Source organism: Mobula hypostoma, chromosome 1 (assembly GCF_963921235.1).
Source record: "Mobula hypostoma chromosome 1, sMobHyp1.1, whole genome shotgun sequence".
NCBI classification, from domain to species: Eukaryota; Metazoa; Chordata; class Chondrichthyes; order Myliobatiformes; family Myliobatidae; genus Mobula; species Mobula hypostoma.
The window spans coordinates 208,471,668-208,497,539 of NC_086097.1; the positions used below are offsets into that span (position 1 = coordinate 208,471,668).

Sequence of the window (25,872 nt, forward strand, 5' to 3'; positions counted from 1 at the left end):
CCATTATGATGGTGTCGAGACTAGCGCGTGATCTGGATTTAAGTGAGGGAGAGTTGCGCGGTGTCAGCCTCACTCTCTCTTCCCAATTCCCATCTGGATCCAGTGGCCAGACAGAGTCGAGACAGCTGGAGATGGGACTAGGCTCAGTGGATGACCAGGACGTCTTCTGTGTCTTGTCCTGCTCTACACGTTCCATGACGCTTTCAGAGACCGCCTTCTTGACCGTTGGACCTTCCATTGGTCTTGTACGCTCAATCCGCCGGAGTCTGTCTTCACGTGCTGGGATAGACAACTCCCCATCTCACTGAGGGGTTGAGACCCATCGGCTACCCTCACCTGGTTTAGCCGGCTTGTTGAAGCCGTTGCCCGGGTTGTGGCTGCTGTCGCATGCAAACAGCTACAGGGAGCCACAGGTGAGAGCTGAGTGCCAGGTGGGGACCAAAGGTGGACTAACTGCCTTAAAAAGGACACGACATGTTCCCCCACCAGAGGTGCTACCCCTCCCTGACACCCCATATTACTTAATCCAAAACCTATATGGTGTTATGCAACTTTATTTTTAAATTCTTTACATTATATTGCAAACTTTCAATGCCATCTTCAATTTGTTAATTTGGTACTTTCTAACATGGCAAATTATTGATGCAAAGAAATGTTTCTTTTCTAATTTTGGTTTTATTCACCACTTCAGACAACAGCATTAAGGACAATCCTTTGTAGAGGTCCCAGCCCACAAAAGTTCAACAGAACAAACCAGCAAATCAGTACAAGTAGAACAGTTAGAAGTCTATTTGTCATAGGCTGGACATTTGAGACTTATGTATCTTATCCATATAAGATTTTGGTTTGAAAATATTTTAAACAATTTTAACAAGAAAACAATTACAATTAACTCAGAAGAGAATAATTAAAAATACATAGCCCAAGAGAGTCATAATGGTCCAGTATCAATTGGTGCATTTTAGTCATATTTTTAGTTCATTTTCTGAAATTACTTTATGCACTAAAATAGGGCATATTTATTTTAATCTTGGCAGGTATTTGTGAATCAGCTGTTAGCAGCATTTCTTCACATTTACATGTTGTACAGAAACTGCAGGTCTTTATTTCACAGCAGAGTACTCAATTAACAGAAATCTTCACACGTTTTACCCAATGAAGTTAGGTACATTTCTTGTGAATGTATTCCCAAAATGTTTCTATCTGCCACAAACTTTTTTTTGCTACTAGATCCAATTAAGCATTCCTTTAAATTTGCATGTTCATTCAATTGTAACCATTTATTTCTGAAAATATATTTTAAACTCTACGGTAAATTTGCACCTGGTTGAAGAGGAACTTCAACTTGTTTCTTTGGGAACTAACATTTTAAGAAAACAATTCCTGTACAAAAGCAAAAGATTTCAGAAATAAATTAAACATTGATAGTAAGATGCTTCTGTTAAATTCCACCATGCTACTCTGAGAATTATGAAGCATGCTTGTCACTGAAACCTGTTTGCATTTTAGAATTGTGTATTACACAACCCACATACAGTATTAGACCAAGATGTATCCATATTTTCATGTTTAAAAATGTAGGTAAATTCCACATTATACAAAAAGTAAAGTACACAAGCCAAATCCATCATTACAACTTTGCACAAATCTAACTGTAATATACAAATCATATAAAGATATCCCTGCACAGTTTAGAACTTGGAACTGTATATAGAATAAAACTACAATAGAACTAATAATTTCTCAATTTAGAATTGTTTTTTATATTGGTATAGCAGATTACATAATTAATATTGCCTAAACAAGCTGCATTTATTCAAATGAGCAAGTAACAATTGTTATGTTGCTCTTGGCTTCATGCAGTTTTGACTACACATTAACCTGGAAACAGTTGTTCCATTAGAACACTTCTTCCTCTTGTTTTTATACTGTGCTATGTGATGTCAAAATGTTTTTTTTAAAGAGAAGAAATGCACTTTAAAACTACTCAATAGTACACTTATATGAAACAAGAACCATTGGTTATCAAATATGGCCTTTATTTGATTTATGACAAGATTTACTGCATTAAAATGGCAAGTGTCTATTTTGGGAGATTATAGAAACTTCTATCTTGTAACTCTTCTCCCCCACCACCCCAATATGGTCATACACTCACCAATACCAGACTTAGTCAAGAGAGAACAAATCTCAGTCTGAACAAAGCAAAAGTAATGCTCACATTTTAGAGGAGCATCTGAGCGTGAGCATAGATGAACATCTGAAATGCTGTCTGCGACTACTGCAACGCTCATTATTTATAAACTAGTAGGCAGCACAGTCTCAAGTAATGCAAAGTTTCTTTGTGAAGATTACAGAATACAAATTCAGAAAAAATGCAAATGTTAAAATGATGGATGACTGGCATCTTATGGAGGCAAGTAAAAGAAAGGATTAGGGTCAATCAATCAGATGCTGGTGCAGCTTCTTAAAAAATGCTTCTGATCTCTTATTCGTTGATTGGAGGTAGCTGCTTTTCAATGAACTCTTTGATATCTAACATTTCCTAATTTTAAAAGAAAAAAAACTGTTAGAATTGTTTCAATGTAACAGCCAAAAACTGGCTCTAATATAATGTGACAATCAGAACATCGACACCTGTCCGCCACAGGATCATGAATAACACTAAATAGAATGCAGTTCAAGGGATTAAATCAAGTAGAGTCTAGCCCCTAGTACAAAAAAGTTACTTATTAACCATGAGGACCCCAACTCCAATTATAATCACCAAATGCTGAGCTCCAGTGTACCATTTTAAGCCCAAATATCTTTGTACTCCACTCTGAAACTAATCTCATGCCTGTGTTGGCTTCCTGACCTTTGTCATTTCTAACTCTAATCTAATTTAAAAAGTAGATTCCTCTCACACCTTCTAATCCCAAGTAATATATGATAAGAAACAAATGCTTGTATGCTTCATCACATGGCATATTTCACAGCTACAAAACGTAAATGCTTAACAAAAACTTAAGAGTTCTTTCTTGAAATCCCTATTGCCATGAAGATTGATCATGGAACTCTCCAACTACTTATTAATGGTATTTGAGTATCAAAAAATATATGCCACCTCTAAAAGAGATATTTTCATCTCCGATCTTTTCCTAAATCATTGCATTTACGAGTTTACTGCCTTACCTGGCAGTTAACCAACTTCTAGACTGCTAATATCCTTGAAGTTTTAGTAGCAGAGAACGAGTCAAACAGCTTGTGCACTGCATTTTGTAAACGATTAGGTTCTTATTTCACTAGAGTCCACTGTGGGAAGAATAGTTTGATAGGGTATATTGGTATAAGACAAAAGATAATCATGATCAAGGGATATTTGGAGGCATGTATTTTCTAATGCAGCCCACGAAATAAAGTGGGGTTTTGTTTTTTAAAATTCAGGCATGTAGGATTATCTGGTACTTCTTTCATCAGCCTGACTTAGAATAGATACCCAAATACAGATAAAAAAATCCAATAAAAATATTTTGGTCTATAAATCTGTATGATATAAAATAATCTATTTAATCACTGAGCCAATGGAGAAGGAACATTCAGGTGAAAATGGGGTCAAAAGGGGAAGGCAGAATAATCATAAATATCACAAAATTGTTAAAAGGTCTTTAGTTTCAAAGTAAAACTATTTTGAAAAGAACAATTCTGCTATTTTAAAAGGGTTATCAGGTAATATTTAATTTCTTTCAGTCTTACATTAAAACATCTAGATAAAGTGGCTATTATGTCATTCATTCAATACAACCATAATTTTTGACAATGTTTTTTGAATATATTCAACTTCAACTAAGATTTTTAAAATTGTTTACCTTGGAACAAGAACTATGCATCATGTCTGGGTAGGACTTGAAAATGACATTTTCTGGATTGATGATAGTTTTTAATTTACCAGCAGTAAGATCACCAAATGTTAGAGGCACAAGAGGGTCTGCTTCTCCATGACATTGAAGAATATGAATATCCTTGTTTGGACTATTAGCGGCTGCCTGTGGAACAAAACAACAATAATAACTAGAAGGACATAGAGACACACTGATTAATAAAAATAAACAGGAGTAAAAGTTGGGTGAAATTTTCAAAACACCTGATGACCCCAAGTTATATCATTGATGATACGTTCACAGCATCATGAGATGTATTCTTAAAAAAAAATACATAAATGAAAATCCTAGAAAATAAATATGCTACGATCATGTTTCCATTTAAATTTGTACATTCTTTGTCAAATAGTCAATTTTCAGCAGATATAGACTGAAATGATTAAGATTACTATTTAACCTTTCCATTACATATGGCAAACATAGCTCAAAAACACTTTTATATACAAAGTTTGCAAATGTACAATCAAAATAATCCATTAGTAACAGTATTTTTCTTCAAATGCATTACAAATTTTGTCATTGTGCAAATTATTTACGCCCACAATTTAACTGCATAAATCTTGCTATACGGCTGAGATAATCATGGCTAGATAAACCATGGCACAAGTTTAGTCAAATAACTGGGTTTGGGCAGAGAACTGCTGGCAATAAGCCTCATTTAATAAAAATTCTTTCCTAAGCTTTTGCCTATTAAGCAATATATTGTAAGACAGAAGATTGCATTATAACTGAAAACATAAATATATTGCAAGTTTGTAGTTGAAACAGAAAACGAACACTCTTCAACTTTAAACATATTCACAATATAATTAGGAATGGGCACTGAATTGATACTTGCAGGATCCATGTGTCTATTTTCTGTCCATTGGAACCATGTATATGGAAACAGAAAATCTACAGCACAATACAGGCCCTTCGGCCCACAAAGTTGTGCCGAACATGTCCCTACCTTAGAAATTACTAGGCTTACCCATAGCCCTTTATTTTTCTAAGCTCCATGTACCCATCCAAAAGTCCCTCTTAAAAGACCCTATCGTATCCGCCTCCGCCACCGTTGCCAGCAGCCTGTTCCACACAATTTTATTCTATTCTACTTTGTGGCATGTTTACTATGGTACTCTGTCACATGGGTTGGGGCGTGGTAGGAGCAAATGAGTATAGTTATGTATTTGTGTTTTGTGTTAGCTATTCATTAGCCAGAGAGAGTGAGCCACAGTCAATGATAGTTTTTTTGTTGATCGCTTAAATCTGCTTCGTAATTGGAATGCTAATTTAGTTTGACTGCTAATTGCGCTTAGTTTTGCCAAGTTATATTGCTTAGTTATGTTGATTTGTGTTTAGTAGAGACTTCCGGTAGAGCTCATGGAGTGAAGTCGTGTTCTTGACTCGCTCCATTACCTGAGTTTCTTTTCTTATGATCAGCTATATTTTAACTAACCATTAAGACATCGACTTTTACAATACTTTGAAACAAATTGGGCTCTTCGATAATCGGATGTTTTTAAGGTCTGCTATGTCTAAGAATGGAAAAAATGGGAAAGACGGCAAACCTCCGGTTAGACCGAAAGGTACCGATCTTCCTCCGACTGATCCACTGGTGACTTTGAAAGCTATATCAGGTCTAATTCAAAGGGAAATTTCAACCTCTATTACGGAACTGATTCGTTTGGAAATTTCAATTAATTTCCAGAAAATTGCCGATTCAATCGATAAAATACAATTATCTATTACAGAACATCAGTCAGCTATATCTAATCTTCAAAAATCCACGCAACAAAATGAACTCAAGATGGGGAAAATTGAAGAAACAATTACTATAATGAAGAAAAAGCTTGACTTTCTGACCTTTAAAAACTCTGACTTAGAATCCAGAATGCAACGGCAGAATCTTCGAATGATTGGTGTGCGTGAAGCTGTGGAATCTGACAACCCTGTGAAGTTTTTTTCTCAACTTTTAAAAGATGCATTTCCTACTGTATTTCCTGACCAACCACCGTTATTGGATGCAGTCGACGTTTCAGGCCGAGACCCTTCGTCAGGACTAACTGAAGGAAGAGTGAGTAAGGGATTTGAAAGTTGGAGGGGGAGGGGGAGATCCAAAATGATAGGAGAAGACAGGAGGGGGAGGGATGGAGTCAAGAGCTGGACAGGTGATAGGCAAAAGGGGATACGAGAGGATCATGGGACAGGAGGTCCGGGAAGATAGATGGGGGGGGGGGGACCCAGAGGATGGGCAAGAGGTATATTCAGAGGGACAGAGGGAGAAAAAGGAGAGTGAGAGAAAGAATGTGTGCATAAAAATAAGTAACAGATGGGGTACGAGGGGAAGGTGGGGCCAAGCGGAAGCTAGAGAAGTCGATGTTCATGCCATTAGGTTGGAGGCTACCCAGACGGAATATAAGGTGTTGTTCCTCCAACCTAAGTGTGGCTTCATCTTTACAGTAGAGGAGGCCGTGGATACACATGTCAGAATGGGAATGGGATGTGGAATTAAAATGTGTGGCCACTGGGAGATCCTGCTTTCTCTGGTGGACAGAGCGTAGATGTTCAGCAAAGCGGTCTCCCAGTCTGCGTCAGGTCTCGCCAATATATAAAAGGCCACATCGGGAGCACCGGATGCAGTATATCACCCCAGTCGACTCACAGGTGAAGTGTTGCCTCACCTGGAAGGACTGTTTGGGGCCCTGAATAGTGGTAAAGGAGGAAGTGTAGGGGCATGTGTAGCACTTGTTCCGCTTACATGGATAAGTGCCAGGAGGGAGATCAGTGGGGAGGGATGGGGGGGGATGAATGGACAAGGGAGTTGTGTAGGGAGCGATCCCTGCGGAATGCGGGGGGGGGAGGGAAAGATGTGCTTAGTGGTGGGATCCCGTTGGAGGTGGCGGAAGTTACGGAGAATAATATGTTGGACCCGGAGGCTGGTGGGGTGGTAGGTGAGGACCAGGGGAACCCTATTCCTAGTGGGGTGGCGGGAAGATGGAGTGAAAGCAGATGTACGTGAAATGGGGGAGATGCGTTTAAGAGCAGAGTTGATAGTGGAGGAAGGGAAGCCCCTTTCTTTAAAAAAGGAAGACATCTCCCTCGTCCTAGAATGAAAAGCCTCATCCTGAAAGCAGATGCGGCGGAGACGGAGGAATTGCGAGAAGGGGATGGCGTTTTTGCAAGAGACAGGGTGAGAAGAGGAATAGTCCAGATAACTGTGAGAGTCAGTAGGCTTATAGTAGACATCAGTGGATAAGCTGTCTCCAGAGACAGAGACAGAAAGATCTAGAAAGGGGAGGGAGGTGTCGAAAATGGACCAGGTAAACTTGAGGGCAGGGTGAAAGTTGGAGGCAAAGTTAATAAAGTCAACGAGTTCTGCATGCGTGCAGGAAGCAGCGCCAATGCAGCGAAGGAAAAGTGGGGGACAGATACCAGAATAGGCACGGAACATAGATTGTTCCACAAACCCAACAAAAAGGCAGGCATAGCTAGGACCCATACGGGTGCCCATAGCTACACCTTTAGTTTGGAGGAAGTGGGAGGTGCCAAAGGAGAAATTATTAAGAGTAAGGACTAATTCCGCTAGACGGAGCAGAGTGGTGGTAGAGGGGAACTGATTAGGTCTGGAATCCAAAAAGAAGCGTAGAGCTTTGAGACCTTCCTGATGGGGGATGGAAGTATATAAGGACTGGACATCCATGGTGAAAATAAAGCGGTGGGGGCCAGGGAACTTAAAATCATCGAAAAGTTTCAGAGCGTGAGAAGTGTCACGAACATAGGTCGGAAGGGATTGAAGAAGGGGTGATAAAACAGTGTCGAGGTATGCAGAAACGAGTTCGGTGGGGCAGGAGCAAGCTGAGACAATAGGTCGGCCAGGACAGGCAGGTTTGTGGATCTTGGGTAGGAGGTAGAAACGGGAAGTGCGGGGTGTGGGAACTATAAGGTTGGTAGCAGTGGATGGGAGATCCCCTCAAGTTTATCTGGTCCATTTCCGACACATCCCTCCCCTTTCTAGATCTTTCTGTCTCTGTCTCTGGAGACAGCTTATCCACTGATGTCTACTATAAGCCTACTGACTCTCACAGCTATCTGGACTATTCCTCTTCTCACCCTGTCTCTTGCAAAAACGCCATCCCCTTCTCGCAATTCCTCCGTCTCCACCGCATCTGCTCTCAGGATGAGGCTTTTCATTCTAGGACGAGGGAGATGTCTTCCTTTTTTAAAGAAAGGGGCTTCCCTTCCTCCACTATCAACTCTGCTCTTAAACGCATCTCCCCCATTTCACATACATCTGCTCTCACTCCATCCTCCCGCCACCCCACTAGGAATAGGGTTCCCCTGGTCCTCACCTACCACCCCACCAGCCTCCGGGTCCAACATATTATTCTCCGTAACTTCCGCCACCTCCAACGGGATCCCACCACTAAGCACATCTTTCCCTCCCCCCCCCCTGCATTCTGCAGGGATTGCTCCCTACGCAACTTCCTTGTCCATTCGTCCCCCCCCATCCCTCCCCACTGAGCTCCCTCCTGGCACTTATCCGTGTAAGCAGAACAAGTGCTACACATGCCCTTACACTTCCTCCCTTACCACCATTCAGGGCCCCAAACAGTCCTTCCAGGTGAGGCAACACTTAGCCTGTGAGTCGACTGGGGTGATATACTGCGTTCGGTGCTCCCGATGTGGCCTTTTATATATTGGCGAGACCTGACGCAGACTGGGAGACCGCTTTGCTGAACATCTACGCTCTGTCTGCCAGAGAAAGCAGGATCTCCCAGTGGCCACACATTTTAATTCCACATCCCATTCCCATTCTGACATGTCTATCCACGGCCTCCTCTACTGTAAAGATGAAGCCACACTCAGGTTGGAGGAACAACACCTTATATTCCGTCTGGGTAGCCTCCAACCTGATGGCATGAACATCGACTTCTCTAACTTCCGCTTGGCCCCACCTTCCCCTCGTACCCCATCTGTTACTTATTTTTAATGCACACATTCTTTCTCTCACTCTCCTTTTTCTCCCTCTGTCCCTCTGAATATACCTCTTGCCCATCCTCTGGGTCCCCCCCCCCCCGTCTATCTTCCCGGACCTCCTGTCCCATGATCCTCTCGTATCCCCTTTTGCCTATCACCTGTCCAGCTCTTGGCTCTATCCCTCCCCCTCCTGTCTTCTCCTATCATTTTGGATCTCCCCCTCCCCCTCCCCCTCCAACTTTCAAATCCCTTACTCACTCTTCCTTCAGTTAGTCCCGACGAAGGGTCTCGGCCTGAAACGTTGACTGCACCTCTTCCTACAGATGCTGCTTGGCCTGCTGCGTTCACCAGCAACTTTGATGTGTGTTGCTTGAATTTCCAGCATCCGCAGAATTCCTGTTGTCACCGTTATTGGATTGTGTTCACAGAGTTCCATCATACTCGTCTAAGTCAGATAAACCTCGACATGTCATCTTACGTTTTCATTACTTTCAAGACAAGGAGAAACGGTTTCGATTTGTTCGATCTAAAGGTTACATTGATTTTTCGGATCTTAATTTCCGATTCGTGGAAGATTTCAGTAAACCAATTCGGGATCAACGGGTTCGTTACAGATCTGTGATGTCGGAAATCTACAAGATGGATTTAAAACCAGCGCTGCTTTACCCAGCACGTCTAAGGATTCGTACGTTGGATGAAGCCCTCCGTTTTTTTTGAATCTCCATTGGATGCCCAGAGTTATCTGGATCAATTTTCACCTTCAACATCTTAATCATAATTTTTAACTATCTCCGTTTGATCGGAGGTTGTGAATCTGTTGGCCTTAATTTTTTTTTGCCTTATATGGGCAGAAAAGTTTATTTTTGATTAATTAATATGGTTGCTAAACTTTCTTTCTATCTGCGTCATTCCTTTCTTTTTCCCAGGGGATTTTGGGTGGTTATTTCCTCAGCGTCATTCTACGTATTTCCTTTGAGGCCTTAAATTTTGTAGTTTTGAAGTCTACTTTTTTTGTAGGTTTTTATAACTAGTTTATGTTAATAATTTCATTTCTCTTTTTTGTTTATTCATAGGGTCTGGGGTTTGTTGCGGTTTTTTTATATTTTCTGGCTTTCTCTCTGTTATATTAAGTGTTTGTTTTAATTGATTTACTTTTTTTATTCTTTTACTGTTTTATAATTTGCTGATCTTTTTTATATTTACACTTTTTTTTAGTGAGCGTCTATCGGAAGTCATGGGGGTAGTTTTAGTGCTTGCTTCTTTCCGGCTGGTCTGTTTTAGATTTAGCCTTGGGTTCATGGGGTGGGGGGGGGTGGTGGGAGGGGCTTCACGTTTTAGTTTTTTTCTTCTTGGGCTATTTACACTATTGAAGTATTGGTTGCGTTCTCCTTCCCGGTATCTCTTGCTTGTTCTGTTCCCTTTCCGGGTTCGTGGGTCGAGCCTATCGTCAATCCTCCTTTTTGCGGGTTGACTTTAGGGTTTATGGAGTCTATTATTAATTTTGTCTCCTGGAATACTAATGGTCTTAACCATCCTATTAAAAGGAAAAAAGTTTTTAAAGTGTTCCGGAGACTTAAAGCACAAATTCTATTTTTACAAGAGACCCATGTGCGGAGGGGGGACAGACTATGTTTTTTTAAATTCTGGAAGGAACAACAGTTTCATTCGAACTCTAACGCTAAGATTCGAGGCGTCTCTATTTTTATAGACTCCTCAGTTACTTTTATACAACATGATATTATCTCTGATCCGAATGGTAGATTTCTACTGGTTAGTGGTTTACTATTTAATAAAAAGGTAGTTTTGGTTAATGTTTATGCTCCCAATATGGACTGTCCGGAATTTTATAACTCATTATTCAATGAGTTCCCGAATTTGAATGAATTTTCATTGATCTGGGGCGGAGATCTTAATACCTGTTTATCTCCAGCTTTGGACCGTTCGGCTCCTTTACGGACCTTACCTAATAAATCTGCAACTTTGATTAATTCATTCCTCTCTGATTCTGGGTCAACAGACATTTGGCGTTTTTTGCATCCTCAGGAAAAAGATTTTTCTTTTTTTTCCCACATGTTCACCATTCTTATTCAAGAATTGATTATTTCTTTATTGACTCTCGTCTCATTTCTTCAGTGATTAAATGTGATTATGACTCTATAACCATTTCGGATCATGCTCCACTTAAGCTTTCTATTAAAGTTCAGACAACTAAAGACTAAACTAAAGACAATGGCATTTTAATTCGCTGTTGCTTCAGGACTCGGATTTTGTTAACTTTATGAATGAACAGATTGATTTTTTTTTAACAATCAACTATACAGAGGATATTTCTGTGAACATTCTTTGGGATACTTTTAACGCTTATATTCGTGGTCAGATTATCTCGTATTCTGCTGCTTTGAGGAAGAAGCTGAAGCAGGAGGAGTTGGCAATTGTGGACAAGATTAAGGAAATTGATAAGAAATATGTTATAGCTCCCTCTGAGGAGTTATATAAACAAAGAACTGAACTTCAAATGGAACACAGTTTATTACTTTCGTCCTCAATTGTAAACCAATTAAAGAAAACAAGAAGTGAATTTTATGTACACAGTGATAAAATTGGCAAACTGTTGGCTAACCAATTGAAATCTAATTATACTAAGTCTCAAATTAATCAGATTTATAATCAAAATGATCGACTGATACTTGATCATGCGGGGATTAATCAAACCTTTTTTGATTTTTATTCTTCCTTATAATAATGAGTCCTCTCGAGACTCTAAATATATGAATGATTTTTTAGATAACCTAGAATTCCCTGAGATTTCACGGGATATGTCTTCTATGCTAGATACTCCCATTACCACTGATGAGATTAAGAATGTTATTTCCTCTATGAACCTGGGGAAAGCTCCTGGCCCTGATGGGTTTACCGCAGAATTTTATAAATGTTTTGCATCTTCATTAATCCCATGGTTCTGTAGGGTTTTCGAGGCTTCATTAAAACTGGGTAAACTTCCCGAATCTTTCAATAGAGCGTCAATCTCTCTAATATTAAAGAAGGATAAAGATCCTGCTCAATGTGCATCTTATAGACCAATATCTTTATTAAATGTTGATTCTAAAATTTTTTCTAAACTATTAGCAAACAGATTAGAAAAAGTACTTCCTTTTATTATTTCGGAAGACCAAACGGGTTTTATTAAAGGTCGTTACTCTTTCTATAACATACGTACACTGTTAAATATTGTTTATACCCCCTCACAAAATGTTCCTGAGTGTGTTATCTCTTTAGATGCTGAGAAAGCTTTTGATAGAGTAGAATGGCCTTACTTATTTAAGGTGCTTGAAATATTTAATTTTAGCTCGAAATTTATATCCTGGATCAAACTGTTATATCATTCTCCTGTAGCCTCGGTCCATACTAACTCTTTAAGCTCACCTTTTTTTCCCTCTTTTTCGAGGTAGTCGACAAGGCTGTCCTCTTAGTCCTTTATTATTTGATATTGCATTAGAACCTCTTGCAATTGCCATTTGAGAATCTCCAAATATTACTGGGATAACTCGGGACTTAAAGTCCCATAAAATATCACTCTATGCTGATGACTTACTTTTATATATTTCTAATCCTCAAAAATCCATCTCTGCTGTTTTAGATTTATTAGCACAATTTAGTCTTTTTTCAGGTTATAAATTAAATCTTAGTAAGAGTGAACTTTTCCCGATTAATAAACAACTTCCCTTATATCACAACTTTCCATTTAAATTGATTAATAATTATTTTTCATATCTTGGGATTAAAATTACTTGTAAACACAAAGATTTATTTAAGATTAATTTTTTTTACCCTTAATTGACCATATTACTCAACTTTCATCTAAATGGTTTCCATTATATTTAACTTTGATTGGTCGTATTAATGCAGTTAAGATGTTTTTTATATATATTTCAGGCATTACCGATTTTAGTTCCAAAATCTTTTTTTGATAAAGTTGACTCAAAAATTTCTTCATTTATTTGGCAAAATAAAAACCCGAGACTGGGTAAAATACATTTACAGAAAGCTAAGAGAGATGGAGGTTTAGCATTACCTAACTTTAGATTCTATTATTGGGCAATTAATATTCGACATATGAAATTTTGGTTACTTGACCAGGATATACTATCCATTCCTAAATGGGTAGTATTGGAATTACAATCTGCTCAGGGCTATACACTTGGCTCTATTTTAGGTTCCTCTCTTCCTTTTGATTTGAAACGCCTCAAACAGGTCTCTAACCCGATAGTTAAATATACCTTACGTATTTGGTTTCAATTCAGAAAATTTTTTGATCTTAACCAATTTGGGCTAGCGATTCCTATTTTAGGTAACATATTTTTCTCTCCCTCTTTCACAGATCGTGCTTTTCAAATTTGGAAGACTAAGGGTATTTCACAGTTTTTGGATTTATTTTTTGATGGTTCCCTTATGTCTTTTGAACAATTATCTAATAAATATAATTTATCAAGAATACATTTTTTTAGATATCCACAAGTTAGAAATTTCCTAAGTACTATACTTTCTTCCTTTCCAATGCTTCCTCCTACATATATTTTAGATACTATAATTAACCTTAATCCATGTCAAAAAGGTGCATCGGCTATGATTTATAATATTATTATGAAACTTAGGAAAGCTCCATTTGATAAGATTAGGGTAGATTGGGAACAGGAATTGGGCTCTATCATTTCCGTGGAAGACTGGTGGCAGATTTTATAATTAGTCAATACTTCCTCTATCTGTGCTAAACATTCCCTAATTCAATTTAAAGTTGTTCATAGAGCACATATGTCCAAAGATAAATTAGCTCGTTTTTATTCTCATATTAATCCTTTTTGTGATAGATGTCCGGGGCAGATAGCCTCTTTAACTCATATGTTTTGGTCTTGTCCTACTCTGGAAACTTTTTGGAGAGACATTTTTAATATTATCTCAAAGGTATTGAATATAGATATCTCTCCTCACCCTATTACTGCTATCTTTGGATTACCTAAAATTTCCAGTAATCTTTCTCCTTCAGCCCGTAGAATGATTGCATTTCTTACTTTAATGGCGAAAAGATGTATCTTACAACATTGGAAAGAGCTTAATGCTCCATCTACCTTTTTTTGGTTTTCTCAGACGATATTATGCTTGAATTTGGAGAAAATTAGAAGCAATCTTTATGATTCCTCACTTAAATTTGAACAGACTTGGAGATCTTTTATTCAATATTTTCATTTAAAGTAATTTTTTTTCTTCCCCTTTTTGCTCCATATTTATATTCCCTTCTTGTTTTTTTCTACTGTTTTTAATGGAGGTCGGGTTTGAGGACGTGATTTTAAGTCTTTTAACTCTACTTGTTTCCAAGTTAGCCCATTGCTTTGCTTTGCTTTTAGTTTAGTTGCACAGTGGGTTTTTTTTCCCCTTTTTCTATTGATATATATATATAAAAATTAGTATACTATTATGTTACCTTATTATTTTATGTTTAAATTACATTGTTTGTATCATTTCTTTTCTGTTTTAATATCTCCTGTAATTTTATTATATTCTAACAGTGTATTAGTGCCTATATGGCTTACCTTTTGTATACTTATTCAATAAAAAGATTTAAAAAGAAAGAAAGAGTTTAGTTTTGTTAGTTTTCTAAAAACAAAATCGATACAAGATCGTTCGTCTTAGCTGGTTTCTTAATAAAGGATCAAATGTACCCTTTTCGATTTGGAAATTCATTATATGGAAGCATGTCATACAGTGTCAATTACCCTAGCTTCGTCTCTCAGCGGTTTTGGTTTGTCTTCCAATAACCGCTACAATACTTAATGAATCATGTAACAAACTAACCTTACGATAGCGTAATGAAATAGGAACAAAAGATTTTAAAACTTACACTTCATTGCAAAGGAATCAGGATCAGAATCAGGTTTAATATCACTGGCATATGTTGAGAAATTTGTTAACTTTGTAGCAGCAGTACAATGCAATACATAATAATAGAAAAAATGAATTAAAGTATTACGCCACTTGGAGTACTGTGCTCAGTTCTGGTCACTACTACTGTAAGGATGTGGAAACCATAGTAAGGATGTGGAAACCATAGCAAGGGTGCAGAGGAGATTTACAAGTATGTTGCCTGGATTGGGGAGCATGCCTTATGAGAATAGTTTGGGTGAACTCGGCCTTTTTTCCTTGGAGCAACGGAGGATAAGAGGTGACCTGATAGAGGTGTATAAGATGATGAGAGGCATTGATCGTGTGGATAGTCAGAGGCTTTTTCCCAGGGCTGAAATGGCTAGCACAAGAGGTCACAGTTTTAAGGTGCTTGGAAGTAGGTAGAGGAGATGTCAGGGGTAAGTTTTTTTTTGTACGTACAGAGTGGTCAGCGCGTGGAATGGAACACCGGTGACAGTGGTGGAGGTGGATATGGTAGGTTCTTTTAAGAGAATCCTGGACAGGTACATGGAGCTCAGAAAAATAGAGGGCTATGGGTAACCCTAGGTAATTTCTAATAAAATATAAAAGTTACATAACTTAGTAATGCAATAATAGAAATAGAGTTGAGGTAGTGTTCGTGGGTTCAATGTCTATTCAGAAATCGAATGGCAGACAGCAAGAAGTTGTTCCTGAATCATTGACTGTGTGTCTTCAGGTTTCCGGACCTCTTTTCTGCTGGTAGCAATTAGAACAAGGCATGATATGGGTGATGGGGGTCCTTAATGATGGAGAGGGAGGGGGATTTTTGATCAGAAATATAGGAACTGTAGTCAATAAGCAGCATCGTGACATAGGCTACTTGCATTGTCCCGACAATCCAAAGCCAAGTGAAGAGCCAATAAGATTGCGTCCACCATAGACCAATTGTGGCGATAGGCAAATTGCAGAGGGTCCAGGTACTAGACGGGACAGGAATTCATTCTAGCCATAATCAACCTCTCAAAGCACTTCATCACCATAGGTATGAGTACTACTGGATGATAGTCATTAAGGCAGCTCACTATGCTCTTCTTGGGCACAGGTATAATTGTTGCCCTTTAGAAGTAGGTGGAAACTTCCAGCTTCAGCAAAGAGACATTGAAAATGTCTTTGACCACCTCTGCCAGTTGGTTAGCTCAGGTTTTCAGAGCCCTATCAGGTACTCCATTGGGGCCGGTCACCTTGCGAAGGTTCACCCTCTTAAAAGACAGCCTGATGTCAGCCTCTGAGACAGAGATCACAGGGTCAGCAGGTGTTGCGGGGATTCACATAGCTGTGGTTCAGATGAATATAGAATATTATTCCATATTCTTCATTAAATTCAAAGTTTCATTATGATTAAACCCAGTGGTTTATCATAATACACTAGAGAAGGGGTTCCAAACCTTTTTATGCCATGGATCCCTACCATTAGCTGTGGGGTCAGTGAACTCCAGATTGAAAACCCCTGTACTAGAGTGAAATTGAAAGCCAAAATGACCAATAGCTGTGATTAAGTTGGTAGCATTCTCTTCTCTGGTAGTTAAGAGTTCAAATACTTCTTCAGAGACTCAAGTAAAAAGTTAACACTCCAATACAGCAATAAGAATGACTGCACTGTTCAATGTGTCATATTGTATACGGTACATTAAACTGAGACTTTATAGTAGTCATAGTCATACTTTATTGATCCCGGGGGAAATTGGTTTTCGTTACATTTGCACCATAAATAACTAAATAGTAATAAAACCATAAGTAATTAAATCATAATATGTCACTCTTCCTTCAGTTAGTCCTGATGAAGGGTCTCGGCCTGAAACGTCGACTGTACCTCTTCCTAGAGATGCTGCCTGGCCTGCTGCGTTCACCAGCAACTTTGATGTGTGTTGCTTGAATTTCCAGCATCTGCAGAATTCCTGTTGTATATGTAAATTATGCCAGGAAATAAATCCAGGACCAGCCTATTGGCTCAGGGTGTCTGACCCTCCAAGGGAGGAGTTGTAAAGTTTGATGGCCACAGGCAGGAATGACTTCCTATGACGCTCTGTGTTGCATCTCGGTGGAATGAGTCTCTGGCTGAATGTACTCCTGTGCCCAACCAGTACATTATGTAGTGGATGGGAGACATTGTCCAAGATGGCATGCAACTTGGACAGCATCCTCTTTTCAGACACCACTGTCAGAGAGTCCAGTTCCATCCCCACAACATCACTGGCCTTACGAATGAGTTTGTTGATTTTCTTGGTGTCTGCTACCCTCAGCCTGCTGCCCCAGCACACAACAGCAAACATGATCGCACTGGCCACCACAGACTCGTAGAACATCCTCAGCATCATCCGACAGATGTTAAAGGACCTCAGTCTCCTCAGGAAATAGAGACGGCTCTGACCCTTCTTGCAGACAGCCTCAGTGTTCTCTGACCAGTCCAGTCCAGTTATTAACTCTTGCATGATGATAAAAGATCAAATTCCACTCTATCAGGAGCAGTTATCCCTGATATCCAGGTCCAAATTAACACCATTTCTCTCTGCATTCAACATTATCATCTTCTCAAAACTAGTTAATAATCTCCAAGACCTAGGCCTCAATACTTGCTTGTGCAACTGGATCCTCGCTTTCTTCACAATCAGACCCCAGTCAGTTTGGATGGCAGCATCTCCTCCACAATCACTATCAGCAAAGGTACACCACAAGGCCGTATACTGAGTCCCCGCTATACTTGCTTTATACTTACGACTGTTGAGTGCAAGCACAGCTCCAATGCCATATTCAAGTTTTTGACAACACAACTGCTGTTGGCCAAATCAAAGGTGGAAACGAATCAGCGTAGAGGAGGGAGGTTAAAAATCTGGTTGAATGATATCACAACAACCTCACTCAATGTCAGCAAAACCAAACACCTGACTACTGACCACAGGAAGAGGAAAAAGGAGGTTCATGAGCCGGTTCTCATCAAGGTCAATATCTTTAAATTATTGGCTTCTTCATTTTTGAGAAACTGTCCCGGGCCCAGCATGCATGTACCCTCACAAAGGCGGCACAGCAGCAGCTCTACTTCCTTAGAAGTTTGCACAAATTCAGCATATCATCTAAAACTTTGACAAATTTCTATAGATGTGCAGTGAAGATTATCCTGCCTGGTTGTACGGAAACACCAATGCCCATGAATGGAAAAAACCTTTATGGACACAGCCCAGTCCAACACAAGAAAAGCACTCCCACCATTTTGCACATCTACAGGGGGCACTGGCACAAGAAAGCAGCATCCATTGTCAAGAACCCCCACCAGAATCAAGAACAATTATTAACCTTCAACCATCAGGATTTAGATCAAACATGGGTAACTTCACTCACCTCCACGATGAACTATTCCACAACCTATGGATACACTTTCAAGGACTCTAAAAGCCAATGTTCCCTATATTATATATATATTTTTGTAATTGCAGTTTGTCTTCTTATGCACATTAGATGTTTGTCCATCTTAGTGTGTAGTTTTTTAAAATTGATTTATTGATTCTATTGTTTCTTTGTAAATACTGTGATTGCCTGCAAGAAAATGAATCTCGGTATGTTGACATATACGTACTTTGATAATAAATTTACTTTGAAAGTAATTTCTCCAAGAAATATAAATATAAGTTAATTGGACATCACTAATTTTATTTGATCCCATAATTGTCAGAATGAAGTTCAGTGAAAAAGGATGCATGGATGATTGATAAGGGCATTTCCCACTTGGAATTAGAGTGAAAAATCAAGAAGTTGTTATTCCACTTAGACTGTCCTGCCACTTAAGTGTGTTAAATAATTTCAACTGATGCATTTTCAGAAAAAGACAGCTGCTGGGAATAGTGGATCACTGTTGCTGCAGAAAGCTGGGATATGAGTCTCTGAGGAAATGATGTCCTGTGTTTTTAAGTTAAATAGTCCTAACTGAGGGTGGTGCCAGTTTCCAGTGGCAAGCCTCTACAGGATAGATCCTGGTTTGTCTAATTTCTTTTAACTTTTGACAAAATAGATCTTATGAAGTCCAGATCCTGTTCCTTGTGCAGGATGCACACATAAGAATGAAAGTTGCATTTTAGAAAATGCTGAAAACACCCAGGTCATTTGAAGTTAATGATCTTCAACCTGAAAGTTTAATTCTCAAAGTTTCTCAGTAATTTGATGATCAAAGTACGTATATCGTATACAACCTTGAGGTTCATCTTCTTGCAGCAGCCACAAAACAAACTAACATTAGAATCCACAAAAAACGGCACACAGCCAAGACTGACAAACATCCAGTGTGTAAAAAATAAGAACAAGTCCTGTAAACAATTTTAACAAAGTAAACAAATACACTGCAATATAAACTGCAGTGGCTGAAAGTGAGTTCATAGCCACGGAGCCAGTTCAGGACTGAGGCAAGTGAAGCCAGTCTAGGAGCCTGACTGCTGCAGGCCACAGCTGCAGAGCCAGTTCAGCCTGAGCAGGGCGAACTTGGTCCAGGAACCAGATGGCTGCAGATCACAGCTCATCTTTCCATAGACGCTGTCTCACCCATTGAATGTTTCCAGCATTTACTAATATTATTTCAGATTTTCAGCATCTACAATTTTACAATTAGCATTTAAATATGCCTTGCATGCTGATCAACTTTGCAGATAAATGACGAATCTAAAAGTTTCTTAATGGACTTTAAAAATCCAAAGGATGTCTCAGATATTGAAGAAAAAGCCTTTTCTAATTGAAAATTGATAATCTAGCACACATAAACATGGGAACATGTACAGAACTTAAAGAATTTTAGGCCATTTTAAATGCATAAGAATTCAAAGGATAGGAATCTTCATCACAATAAATCTAGTTTAATAGTTGAAGTTAGTTGTTTACTATCTTTGAAACAGTCTTAAAATTGCTCTATTTTTTCCTTAAATAATAATGTGGTTGTTTGAAGTATGGATTTAAGTATTCCATGCCTGACTTCAATAATGGATCAGTAATATTACCATATTTGTGATGACACAAGATTTCCACATATCACCAGAAGCAGATATGGAAATTACAATTGCCAAACCAAAACAACCTTTTATATACAGTTCTAGTTCTTCAAAAAAAAGGTTTTTCTCTGCTTTCAGTGGAATCATCTTATCTTCAAATATACACTGTCACCCATGTTTAATCTTTAAAGTTTCTCTCCCTTATCTTGCAGAGTGGAGAGTGCCTCAGATCTTTAACAATGACTCAAAAGAAGATAATGGTTATTTAATTAATACCTCTGGAAAAGCATTCCGAAGTGGAAGCCAACAGCTAAGGGCAATCACACCTCCAAGCTTCTGATGTGTTGTCAACGCTGTGTATAATGACAGAGCACCTCCCTATAGAATAAATTAAATAATGTTTAATAATGATTAAATGCATTAAATAGACTTCTCATTGCTAATATTTTAATGCTGATGCTCTAACTGAAGCTTAATTATTTTATTAAAAAGAACTCTGGCTGATATTTGTTGATCCATCTGCTAGAAGTCGTCAAATAAGGATAAGAACAGAATACGCTGAAAACACTCAGCAAAGAATGGAAGCGTTGTCAATAGCTGAAGAATTTAAAAACAATTTCAGAAGGCTACAATTTGCCCAGATGGAAGATGAGGCATATTCCACGAACTGTCTTGGGCCTCATAATAGTTCAAGAGACCACATACAGAAAGCTTTTTTGATCTGTATCAAAACTGGCCATTCATAGTCATAGTGATAGTTTATTGATCCTGGGGAAAATTGGTTTTTGTTACAGTTGCACCATAAATAATAAATAGTAATAGAACCATAAATAGCTAAATACTAATACGTAAATTATGCCAGTAAATTATGAAATAAGTCCAGGACCAGCCTATCGGCTCAGGGTGTCTGACCCTCCAAGGGAGGAGTTGTAAAGTTTGATGGCCACAGGCAGGAATGACTTCCTATGACGCTCTGTGCTGCATCTTGGAGGAATGAGTCTCTGGCTGAATGTACTCCTGTGCCCACCCAGTACATTATGCAGTGGATGGGAGACATTGACCAAGATGGCATGCAACTAGACAGCATCCTCTTTTCAGACACCACCGTGAGAGAGTCCAGTTCCATCCCTACAACATCACTGGCCTTACGAATGAGTTTGTTGATTCTCTTGGTGTCTGCTACCCTCAGCCTGCTGCCCCAGCACACAACAGCAAACATGATAGCACTGGCCACCACAGACTCGTAGAACATCCTCAGCATCGTCCGGCAGATGTTAAAGGACCTCAGTCTCCTCAGGAACATTACTGTGGTTTAAATACAGTTCTTTACAGTGGTTCAGTTTTCATCTCCATTAGTATAGCCTAACCTATTGGGCTTGTCCCACGGCTCAGCTAATAACACGTAACACAAAGCATCATGCGTTTTAACTGCCACATTAGCCCATTTAGTCTATGGGGCTCTCACCAAACTTGTTCCTGAGAATTAACTCTTCCCTAGTTCTGAGAAAAGGTCTTGAACATGAAGTGTTAACTTTTACACTTTCCATAGATGCTGGTGACATGTTGTTCCCAGCATTTTCTGTTTTATTTCAGATTTTCAGAAATATTTAAAAAAAACATTTTCATTATTGTAAAATAGGAAATAATTCTAACTTTCATTGGAAATTTAATCCAGTAAAGAATTCTATAATGAATAACTCAATCATAATTAGAACATATATGCCCCATCTAAAATGCAAAGCAATCTAATGATGCTCCATCAGAAAATTCAGAAAAATCAGCTTAATTTGTTTTCTAATTCTACATTGTAGCTTTAAAAATATTTAATACGCTATTATTTCTAATACATATATTCAGAAAAATGGAAAAACTTCAAAAAATACACAAATTAAATAAATGTGTCAGCAACAGCCGGATACGAAGACAGACTTTTTTTTGTGTCACATCCCCCATGTTCTAAAAATTGACCAGAAGGGGACACTGATCAATGCATAGAGAAATTATCGAGGTTACTTTATTTGAAATTATGGGACTTCTTCTAAAAGACAGACACAATGCCCGATGAACATATTTTACCTGAGAAAATCCTCCCAAAATAATTCGATGAGATGGAATACCATTCTTAACTTCAAGATCTATCATTGCTTTAACTGCAAAAAAGGTGATAAAAATAAACAGATGTTACATAATTTCATGTAATGTAACAAAATATGGAATTTTCTTAGTTGCAGTTGCATTGGAACCAGAAAATGACTTCCAAAATTATATTGATAGGTTACCTAAAAGAAAACCCTTGACTTTCAATACCCATGTGAAATCTGCAGATTGTGTAAACATTCTTTTCTCCATCAATTCCAAAGTCCCACTCCACAATAAATACAAGGCCATCATTCCTACCACACCCCTTTCTGCATTTCCTACCAGTTTCTGATCCCAAAAATATAAAGGTTTCTTAAGTCACAAATTAAATTTCCATTATTCTGACCACATTGTTTTATCTCTTCTCAGTCTGCCTTTAACTACTGACGATGCCCATTGCTTCACTCCTGTGCCAATGCCATTTCCCTTCTGCCTGGTTCCTCTTTCAATTGATTTCATTCCTTGAAATTGTAAAGCAAAAAAAAAACATTATCTACCAAAAATCTGAAATTAAATTATCATACAAAAGCATTGACCAATTGTTTATACAGGAAGATCCAGGAATTTGCCTAACTTGCATAGTATTCCCAACTTTCTATTTTAACTTCATTCTTAACCTTCATGATCCTAGTGAGTTACCTCCACCTATGCATTTTCTTCCCATTACCCTGTAATGTCCTAAGGATCCAATCATGGCCACTACCCACATTCTTTCTTATGTCAACTTTGGCAGTCAAATATACTCGAAGCATAGTCAGTTCCACATTTCCATCACCTATCCAAATTCCTTCACCACCTCTTATCAGAGTGATCTTACTGCTGATTTTGAAAAGGCAAACTGTGGGAGGATGTGTTTCATGGTAAACTCTGTGATGCTCTGATGTGGTGGCTTTGTTGTACTTGTGTTTCCCCAACCTGGAACACCTAATGATCAAGTATCAACTATTCTATTTATCAGGAGAATTCTGCTCCGTGATCCTGACCGCAGTTTACATACCACTATCGGCTGACTGTAATCAGGCACTTGAGATACTGCATGCTGCTGTTATCAAGCAAGAAGCAGTCCACCCCAACGCATTTGAAATTATAGTCAGGGACTTCAATCAGGCTTGTTTTGAGAAATCTCTGCACACTATACCACTGTATACTATGATAAAGAATGCCTACCGTACCAAGCCCAAAAAAATGTGATCACTTGGCTGTCTTCTGCTACCTGCATACAGAAGTAGCAAGGGTCCAGAGATAAGGACAACAAAGAGGTGGTCTAGGAAGGTGGAGGAGAGGCTACAGAATTGCTTTGAATTGGTGGACTAGGGCGTGTTCAAGGACTCATCAATGGATCTGAATGAATACAACATGGTTCTAACAGACTTTACAAAAAACAAGTGTGTCCTCAGAAAATCATTCAGTCTTCCCCAACCAGAAGCCCTGGATTAATCATAAATCTGCAATCTGCTGAGGCCCAGCCTGCGACCATGCCAGTTGTCAAGAAAGCCGTCTCACGGGCGAAGTGGCCATTCTGGACTAAACTTGAATCAATGAAGGATGCTCGATAGTTTGAATGCTATTACCTCCTACAAAGTGAAATCAAGCGACATAGGTGGTAAAAGTGCTTTGCTCCCAGATGAGCTCAATGTATTCTATGCTCGCTTTGACTGTCAAAACTTACAGGAACCTTCATAAACTTCCACAGACCCCAATGACCCTGTAATTTCATTCTCTTGAGACTGACATGAGAGCATTCTGTTGGAGGGTGAACCCATGGAGAGCATCCAGCCCAGATGGGTTACCTGGCAGAGTACCAAAGACCTGGGCAACACACACCAAATGCTGGAGGAACTTAGCAGGCCGGGCAGCATTTATGGAAAAGAGCTCAAAACATTGATTGTTTACCCTTTTCCATAGATGCTGCATGGCCTGCTGTGTTCCTCTAGCATTTTGTGGAATTTGCTTTGCATTCCAGCATCTCTAGGTTTTCTTGTGTTTGTGATTCTACTAAAGTCCTGTGCTGATCAACTGGCTGGAGTATTCACCGATAGCTTTAACCTGTTGCTTTGGCAGTCTGAGGTATCCACCTGTTTTAATCAGGCTTCAATTACACCAGTGCCTAAAAAATACATGGTAACCTGCTTCAATGACCATCATCCATTAGCACTTACATCCACTGTGATGAAGTGCTTTGAGAAGCTGGTGATGAAATATATCAACTCCTGCCTAAGAAGTGACTTGGATCCGCTCCTGTTTGCCTACTGGCATAATAAGTCCAAAGTAGATGCCATTCATTGGCTCTTCACTCAACCCTGGAACATCCGGACAGCAAAGATGGCATGTATTGAGATATTCGTTATGCTCAGCATTCAATAATCAATAAGCTTTAAGATCAATACCCCTCAAAAATAATCAATAACCTTTAACACCTTGGCCTCAATACCTCCATGTGCAATTGCCACCTGCCCAGATTCATTCCGTAATAGGAGATCTCCCTAGTTGGGACCTCTATGGATTTAAGAAACTTTCCTGAACACATTTGACAAATTCTACCCCATTCAACCCTTTTACAGCAGCGGGAATTGAATCCAGGGCGCTATACTGTAAAGCAATGTGCTCATCACTATGCTATCGTGCCATTGTTTCTTGCAAAGGTCTGTGATCTCTCTACAAATTTGCTCCCTTAAATACCATGAACTGTTGGATGGTCTATAATATAATCCCATGAATGTGGTCACCCCTTTCTTATTCCTCAGCTCCACCCATATAACCTCAGTAGACAAGCTCTCCAGTCAGTTCTGTCTGAGCACATGTGATACTTTCCCTTACTAGTAATGCCACACCTCCCCCTTTAATCCCTCCCGTTCTATCATGTCTAAAACAATGGAACCCTGGAACACTGAGCTACCACTCCAGACCCTCCTGCAACAAATCTCACTAATGGCTACAATGTTGTAGTTCCACTTGCTGATCGATGCCCTAAGCTCACCTGCCTTTACTATAGTACTAGCATTGAAATATACGCAGCTCAGAACACTAGTTTCACCAAGCTCAAACTTTTGATTCCTGACTTTGCGTGTAGGCTGAACAATATCTTTCTCCACAACCATCCCACTATCTTTTCTGGCGCTTTGATTTCCATCCCCCTGTAACTCTAGTTTAAACCTCCTCTGTGCAGCACACCTTTCTGCTAAGTTACAAGTCCTCCTCCAGTTCAGGTGCAAACTATCCCTTCTGTAAGGGTCTCACTTTCCCTGGAATAGAGCCTATTATCCAAAAATCTGAAACGCTCCCTCCCACACCATCTCCTTAGTCACATGTTAAACTGTATGATCTTATTTTTGGCTTCATTAACACGTGGCATGGGTAGCAATCCCGAGATCACAACCCTGGAGGTCCTGTCCTTTAACTTAGCACCTCACTCCCGAAACTCACATTGTAGGACATGGTCCACGACCACTGGCTGTTCATCCTCCCAATTAAGAATGCTGTGAACGCGATTCTGAAATGTTCCTGACCCTGGCACCTCGGAGGCAACATACGATATGGGAATCTCGTTCTTGTTCACAGAACCTCCTGTCTGTTCCCAAACCAATAAATCCCCTATCACTCCAGGTCACCTATTCTCCATCATTCTCTGATGAGCCACAGAGCCAGACTCAGTCAGAGACATGACCACTGTGGCTTTCTTGTACTCAGTCATCCCCTCCTAATAGTATCCAAAGTAGTATACCTGTTGTTGAGGGAAATGGCCACAGAGGTAGTCTGCACTGGCTGTCTATCCCCTCTTCCCCTCCTGTGGTCACCCAGTTACCCAAGTCCTGTACCTTGGGTTTAACTATTTTCCTGCATGTCCTGTCGATCAATCTGTCAGCCTCTCGAATGATCTGGAGTTCATCAAGTTCTAGCTTCAATTCCTCAACACA

The 25,872-nt window shown here is 39.3% G+C and overlaps 1 protein-coding gene across 1 annotated transcript in view; it reads right to left on the reverse strand.

Moving 5' to 3' along the window:
• Nucleotides 1-569: 569 nt before the first annotated feature.
• The window catches only part of LOC134354628 (acyl-protein thioesterase 1-like), a 45,279-nt gene continuing 19,976 nt past the window's right edge, over nucleotides 570-25,872 (reverse strand). The window contains exons 6-9 of the mRNA XM_063063654.1: nucleotides 21,896-21,969; nucleotides 20,096-20,197; nucleotides 3,849-4,025; nucleotides 570-2,545 (exon numbers count right to left, since the gene is read on the reverse strand). Coding sequence (XP_062919724.1) covers nucleotides 2,489-2,545; nucleotides 3,849-4,025; nucleotides 20,096-20,197; nucleotides 21,896-21,969 — 410 coding nt within the window. The 3' untranslated portion in view covers nucleotides 570-2,488. The remainder of the gene's footprint in view (nucleotides 2,546-3,848; nucleotides 4,026-20,095; nucleotides 20,198-21,895; nucleotides 21,970-25,872) is intronic.